The sequence below is a fragment of the Pisolithus orientalis genome (genome assembly GCF_024613125.1).
Source record: "Pisolithus orientalis strain OTSU chromosome Unknown F5J12scaffold_93, whole genome shotgun sequence".
Taxonomy (NCBI): domain Eukaryota; kingdom Fungi; phylum Basidiomycota; class Agaricomycetes; order Boletales; family Pisolithaceae; genus Pisolithus; species Pisolithus orientalis.
The window spans coordinates 70,309-77,886 of NW_026260874.1; the positions used below are offsets into that span (position 1 = coordinate 70,309).

The 7,578-nt window shown below is 49.2% G+C and overlaps 2 protein-coding genes across 2 annotated transcripts; one reads left to right on the forward strand and one right to left on the reverse strand.

Annotated features, from left to right (window-relative positions):
• Positions 1 to 461: 461 nt before the first annotated feature.
• Positions 462 to 1,342, forward strand: F5J12DRAFT_577134 (uncharacterized protein; the record flags this gene model as incomplete). Its single annotated transcript, XM_051740139.1, has 3 exons — positions 462 to 545; positions 600 to 772; positions 823 to 1,342. Coding segments are annotated over 3 exons (657 nt in total), but the record flags the coding sequence as incomplete, so codon positions are not given.
• A 206-nt stretch (positions 1,343 to 1,548) lies between these two features.
• Positions 1,549 to 5,742, reverse strand: F5J12DRAFT_775093 (uncharacterized protein). The gene is made up of 2 exons (XM_051742303.1): positions 5,480 to 5,742; positions 1,549 to 5,430 (listed from the first exon to the last, which is right to left on the reverse strand). Exon 2 carries the CDS (start codon positions 5,395 to 5,397, stop codon positions 1,612 to 1,614), a length of 3,786 nt encoding a protein of 1,261 aa, XP_051594503.1. The 5' UTR covers positions 5,398 to 5,430; positions 5,480 to 5,742; the 3' UTR covers positions 1,549 to 1,611.
• Between the last annotated feature and the right edge of the window lie 1,836 nt (positions 5,743 to 7,578).

Below are 7,578 nucleotides of genomic sequence, written 5' to 3' on the forward strand. Positions count from 1 at the left end.
AAAGAAGGAGCTACGCAAGTTGATGTCTGCAGAAGGGCATTTCCAGACATTCACTGTCACTAACCATGGCATTCAAATATGGTTACCCAGGCAAGCCCTGAAACATGATTCCAGCTCCAGTGCTTCAGAGCTCTTCTCTGTGATGCTGGCATGCTGTGAAGTTGGGAAAGCCTCAGGCCCTATAACCATTACCATGGAGCAGTTTGGTCCCAACTATTCCAGATTCTTTTACTGCTGCCCAGCAGTAAGCTGGAACCAGAAGTCACCAGCAGTCGAGCTTCAACAAATCTTTCTGCCTTACCGAGATAAGATTAACCTTAACATCAGGGGCCCATTGTCCAGACAGGTGTGTTCTGATTAATTGTGAAATGCTACATATCTACTAATGCTTACATAGAGCAGACTGTCACAGATATCAGTCAATGATCTCATGGCCAATGATGCAGTAATTGTGTATGTACCATCTTCTGGTCTTTTATACATCCACTATACTAATATTACTTTTCATCAGTGTCCTGGGTGCCTCAGGTTCAGGAAAGAGCAATGTGAGTTGATAACAAAGTGCTGACATTAGACAATCACTCATGAATCAAGTTCAGATCATCAACAAACTTATTGGAATACCACCACAATCAAGTGTAGATGCAGTTGCCTGCGAGGGAACTGTCAGTGCCTTTGCTCGCATCCGAAAGGGAAAGTGCTTTGTCTTTATGGACACACCAGGGTTTGAACCCCTCAGGTATAAAGACATATTAATTCAGTTAGGTTTCATGTGAGTCAGCTCATCTATAGCAACCTGAGGCTGAACTTGTGCCTGAACAGATATCAGAAGTCTGTGAGGCTTACAGGTGTGATCTACACCCATTATATAATGGCCAGGAGGACTGCCACTGAAGAAGGCAACCTCAGAGTGTTAGCCAATATGTGTGGGAGGGAGGCAATTGATCAAGTGCAGCTGGTGACAACTATGTGGGATAAAGCCTATTTCTCAAGTGCCCTCTGGGCAGAAAATGAACTAAAAGAAGGATTCTGGAAGTCACTTCTTGAGGCTGGAGCTTGCTGTGGAAGGTTTGACAACACCCCAGAATCAGCATGGGCAATTGTGGAGAGTCTAGGGGTTCAAAAGAAGGGGCTATTGTTCCAAAGGGAAATGGTGGACATGGGAATTGACCTATCGAAAACATCTGCATTCAAAGAAGTTGGTCATCTGCCCAAAATGTAACACAGTACTTGCAAAGAGACTATTGCTACACACCACCTAGACATCCACACTTTTGCCAAGAATTCTTGATTTTACAGAAGTTTTACATGAGTGCTCAAGAGCTGAAAAAATTGTTTGGACTGCTGCATGAGGGGCCCTATTATGTGGCTGATAACACCCAGCTAATTTTTGAGGGCACAGATGAATAGAGTTGCATGGAGAGGACTGAATCAACTTCTATGGAGAATTAATGGCTCAAGCAGATGCCTAATTCTGAGTGTATTCAGCCTATCATAAGTACAGAATTTAGAAGAATATCTGATAGTCATGTAAGCTGGGAAAAACTGCTAGACTTGTTAGGCCTGTTTGTCTGCAGCTCAATGGCACAATTATCTCACCACTGCTGCTACTTACACTACAGTCAAAGTAGTGACCTCGCCTGCCAAGATATCCACCGGGTAAGCAACAATGCGGCAAAAAGATGCAATCCTCTTGTATTGATTATGTGGTAGTTCCATCAACAGCAGTGCAATGAATAGCTGTTCCAGCCACTGCTCATAGCCTGCATCATTTTCCTCCAACGAGCTTGAATGCCAAGGACGAACTAAAATATATGGGAGCTTTACCCTCGACTGCTCAGATCCATCCTTGAGCATTTCCGATAATGTAAGTTCCAGAGGCTTCAACCCAGCCAATTGAATCTGGTAGGAATAATGTGCAGTGCGAGAATCCACTTGCATCAATTTCACCAGTTTTATGCGATGAACAACACACGGTAATTTGAGTGTCTGATTGTAGAATTGTGGCAAGGTCAAGTTGGACAGAGAACGATACTTCTTGCATGCAGCTCTTTTGGTCACGCGTTTCCACACCTTCAACAACAGCCGTGATGTAGGCTTTTCCAGAAATGGCTGTGGCAGGAAGGACGCCGCATATGAGGTGATGCTCGCTGGGAAACAGCTATGGAACGATGAAGGCTTTCCAACCCAATCCAAGATGGAGATGTCCCGGGACTGCGAGATTATTTCTGCCAGGAGACGTCCAAGGGCTATCTCGGCAGATTCTCCATAATGTATAGGCAAATGGAGCCCAAAAATTCCAAACAGCGCGTACGCCGTGTCCTCAGGTAGGGTTGTGCAACGCGCCGACACCCACTGCAGCCGTAATCGGGCCTCGTCGATGCCTGGATGAAAATCAGTGAGGTAGCGCGATGCTATCCCTGTCGCCTTCTCCAGTTCATAGAGGAAAGTCGAATCCGTTTTATGGTTAGACGACTTGCGGCCCACGTAAGGCGACCAATCTTTCATGTAGAACAGTACGGTGCGGGGCGCCAGTAACTCTAAGAGTGTCCAACTTCTCCTTGGCCAAGTACTGCGACAGAGCGAACCAGGTTCCGCAACGTCTGATAGATAGACCAACGTCAAAGCGGACCGCCGGTACCATGAAAACATCAACTCGATCGTCTCCTGTAGTTCCATGACGTTGTCCCTGTCAATACAACATGTGTCGCTCCACGCCCACAAGTAGCCTCGCTGCGAAACGACAGTGCAAAATGCTTGGAGCTTTGACAGACCATCTCCCCCAGCTAGGTTGTAAACAGAGTGACCTTCGATGTCACGCAACGACGACTCGCTTTTACCCCGTATGTGTGAAAGCATAACATACTGGAAGTGGGCATGGATCGCTGAACGAACGCGGCTAATTTGCTGATAAGAACCATATCTTGCGGCAGACGACAATAGTTCTTCATATTGACAGCTGCTCTCGAAACTTGATAGTTGTGCATCCCGGTCGTAGAGCATGCCGGTACGTACATTCAGGAGTCGCTTCGGAATCATTTCGAGACATTCAAATGCGACTTCCATGATCGTTCGCCCACCCTGAGGACCTAAATACGGACGCGTCCCCACCCGTTGCTTCCTCGTCTTTGCTTGGATGAAGCGTGCCAGGCAAGAGAGAGAAATCACATAGTCAGGAGATCCTGGAAGGCAAAGATCCAGTGCTGATTGTTCAAGTGCAATGACGTCGTCTAAGTCGGCCACAGTACCCTGCTTTTCGAACCTGCAGTTAAGACACACCGCAAGTTCATGCAACGTAGAAGGTTGATCCGGATGTCCTTGGGGACGTAACTCCAAAGCCGCTCGAAGCAATGTGACGGCCTCATCGATATCGGCACTCATATTCTGCTTCTGGTACCTGTCGCGAAGGCAAAGCGCAAGGGTATGAAGGCAGGAAGGCCGAGTAGGATGGTCCGGTGAACAGAGTCCCAATGCCGCTCGGCCATGCAGTGTTGCCTCTTCTAAATCACCATTTGTATCCCTGCACCAGTTCCTCAGAAAAAGTGCCAGAGTCTGGAGCGACTCAGCACGTCTGGGGTGCCCGGGTGGACGAAGTACAAGTGCAGCCTTCTCAACAGCGATTGCTTCCTCCAACGCAGCATTTGGTCTTTCGGACCCTTCACTGAGGCAGAGCGCCAATTCATGGAGTAAGGAGGAACGTGCGGGGCAATCTGATGGGCACAGTTCTGCAGCCTCCTTACACAGCGCAATGCCCTCGTCAAGATCACCGATTGTGCCTTGCTTGCGGAACCTCTTCCTAAGACAAGTCGACAGACTCTCAACAGCTACAGTACGATCCGGATATCCCCGCGGGCACAGATCCAGGATGAGGCGTCCACGTGTGATCACATTATCCAATTCAGTGCTTGTGTCATGTTTCTGAAACCAATCTTGGATGCTCGATGCGAGGCTGTTCCGCGGTGCAACAGAGTCAGGGTGTCCCACTGGGCGGAGTTCCACTACTGCTTGTCGCAGCATAACTGCCTCCTTCAAGTCGGAGAGAACTGACCGTCGTTGGAAACTCTGCCAATGACAGCTCACAAGAGTGTCGAGACAGAATGGCCGATAGAGATGACCTGGCAAGGTGAGCTCCAGCGCAGTTCTTGAAAGCGTCGTGGCCTCATCTAATTTGGCTAGAATGCCTTCTTGTCGGAATTTGTCATAGAAGCAATTTGCGAGCAGACCAAGGTATACTGGGTGCAGAGGACACTTCGGTGAACTGAGCTCCAGTGCATCTTGTACAAGCTTTATGGCCCTTTCCAAATCAACCATTGAACTTCGCTGTTCGGATCTATACCAAACCGCTTTTGCAAGGGTGCAAAGAGCTAGTGGTCTCTCCGGACAGTCCGGCAGAGTGAGTTGCAGAGCAGCTTCCCCAAGAGCGACAGCTTCCTCTCCTTCCGCATCAGCCACTTCTCCCTGGACCCTGTACGATTGGCTGAGACAGTGCGAAAGCATACAGAGAACACGCGGCCGGTCAGGGCTTTGCTCCAAGGTCGAGGCCAACGCTGCTCGGGCTCGGCCGCTAGCATTATGCAGATCAGTTATTTCACCCAGCTTCTTAAACCTGCTACAAAGACAGCCCGCAAGGATATGAAGGTTAAACGCATGCAACCGATGCTGTGGCGGAGTCATTTCCGATCCAGTGCGCGAGAGGGTAATGGCCGCATCTAAGTCTGATATTTCGCCCAAACTCGTAAACCGACCATCAAGGATCGATGCGAAATTGCAGAGAGCGGAAGGGTGGCAGAAATGGCCAGGTGGGCAAAGATCTAAAGCAGCTCGACCGAGTGCAACCGCTTCCTCTAAGTCTGACATCCTGCCCTCTACCCTAAACCGTGTATGAAGGTAAGTCGACTGACTTAGAAGAGAGAAGGCCCGGAAAGGATGCCCAGGTGGGTGCAGCTCTAGTCCCGAGTATCCGAGCGTGATTGCCTCCTCCAAATAATCCATTCCACCCCCTCTCGAATACCGTGTCGAAAGAAACGTAGCAAGGTTGTGAAGAGAAAAGGATCGGTCACTATTCCCTGGCGGTCGAAGTTCCAAGGCAGCTCGTCCAGATGAAATGGCTTCTTCTAAATCACCAACGATACCTTCTCTCTGGAACCGGTTATGGAGGCGAACTGCGAGATTATCCAGTGAGTTGGACCGCTCTGGATGTCCCAACGGTTGCAATTCCAGCGCCACACGGCCGAGGACAATTGACTCCTCTAAGTCTGCCGCTGCACCGTATTGAGCATATCTGTCCCCCAAGACACCAGAAAGGTTTCGCATAACCGTAAACCGATGATGATCTCCCGGGCGACGAAGATTCAATGCTGCCCGCAACCGAGTGACCTCCCTGTCATATTCTGACATTGCTTGGTTGCAACCGCTGGAGGAGATGCACGGCTATTTCTACATAATGAGTTCGCCAGGCGGTGCACACGTAAACACTCACCGGGACCCGTAGCAAATTCCAAGCACGAAACCGCTGAGTGAGATCTTCGCCTGCGAAGAAATAACGTAGAAATGGTACAGAAAGGGAGGCTGCAACCAGGTTTCCGCAAGAATTTAGCAGTAAAGCTCAGGCTCAGTGGTAGCGCAAGGGAAGCAACCTCACTTCAATGAGCGCCCACCCACGCATTCCAAGTCGACTACTCAAAACAGGCAACTGCACTATAGACAAAAATAAAATCGTACCTCCACATCTGCATGATTTAGATGTAAGGCAGAGCCGGCTTATCTCAGCGGACTAGCTTTTCCCTGTCTCAAATGCGTAAATATCCAAAAGTGACTGATGCGTTCACATTGAATTTCCTATGCCAGGCAACAACCCTGTCCTTGAACAATTAGTCCTCAAATATTTTCGCCACGGCACTCACACTCCAGGGGAAATGGATCACTGGCAACTCGAACCACAGTCCATTCACTTAGCATTGCTGAGATCGCTCACATTCGACGTCAGCAATCCAAACATGCTGTTGAATGCAATCCTAGTTCTTACTTTGATTTCGATTTCAGTTTCAGTTCCAATTTTCGCGAATCGACCCTAGCCTTCGGTGAGATTCCTTTCCGGCATTCAACAAGATTCATTGTCTCCACTCTTCGACTGAGGACGCCGTCGTCACGGTGTGCGGAGTGTTCCCCAACGTACAACAATTTGAAATCGAGGTATCTTTAACTGGGCTTTCCATGATCCACAGGTGAAGAGTGGCCTCTGGGGTGACCTTGAACGTGTAACTTTTCGTTCTCACCCTGTAAATGTACCTTCGAGGTGGATCAGTTCCCGCTCACAGAGCGAACGAGGGTGACTTTTTTTTGGTTCAAGCACCTCCATACATGGTACGCAAATTCATTCCTTTAGTCACCACTCTGATGTTCTTATCTCCCAAACTTCACGATGCAGGATCTCCTGGATGCTCTATCCTGCGTTATCAATATGCATTTGGAGCATGATATTGCTTGGTGCAAATCAGCAGATGATGAAGAATCTAGTGAAAGCGAAGTCAACTACAGTGAAGATTCTAATGTCGATTATGATGGTTTTTGAAAAGCAGATTCATTTGGCTTACTGCCAAATGCAGAACAAATGTTGTAGCAATACTCTTAACACCGAGTGAAGTGGTCACATCGATCGGTCGTATCTCGTATCAGCTGCCAGCGCCTCATCGACCATCATTTAAACCCTTAATTTAGCTGGTTATCCAGTTCCCTGATTGCATGGCAAGTCACACACAAAGGCTCTTTCTATTATTCCCGGCAATGGGTTTGTCGGCCGCCAAGTGAGTCGCTGATAAGGTATGTGTTGAATAAATTGCCTGCCTGGAAAAAATAGTAGCATCCTGTTTCTCCTGAGTAGGCCAAAGAGAGATACATTTAGTGAAGTAACAGTGAAGTAAACTAGAGTCTGTACACCTTTTATTCAGGTCACCTACTACACAACATACGTTGACCTAGCTCATCCTTCAGTAGACGCCGCATGTGTCTGATGTGCTGCCCTACTAACACCCATATCAGCAAACTGATGCTGAAGCGCTCCTACTCCATAGTCATATCCACCCCCATAGCCGCCACCCGGCAGAGGCGACTGATGGCCACCTGTACCATTCATAGGTGGCGCATGCCCACTTGCACTACTGGGCGAGGAACCATAACCGCTTATACCTGCAGATGGTGCATACTGTTGCGGAGACTGCGGTTGCGTCTGTGGAGGAACGTAGCCATAGGGTGACTGCTGTGGTGGTTGCCAGCCGTGGCGGGCGCTCTGCGGCGACAACGGACCGCCTGTGGGACCAGTAGGCTGTTGAGACCCCAACGCCATTGAGACCCCAGCCGTTGGTCCATATTGCTCTGGAGCACCCCATTGTTCCCGTCCTTGCACGGCTTGTACTTGCTCTGTTGCTGGCGCCGGTCCTTCCGTGGTGTCCGTCACCCCGGGCACAGAGACGAAGTATACAGCACCAGCGGGGTCTTTACCACCCTGTGCATAGTACTGTGCCCACGCCTGGACATTGGGATCGGCGTATGTGGCATTCGGATTGTAGACATATGGAGGGC

What these genes read in the sequence shown, in the direction of transcription:
- F5J12DRAFT_775093 (XM_051742303.1), bottom strand. Translation starts at nt 5,397, where the DNA reads ATGTCAGAATATGACAGGGAGGTCACTCGGTTGCGGGCAGCATTGAAT.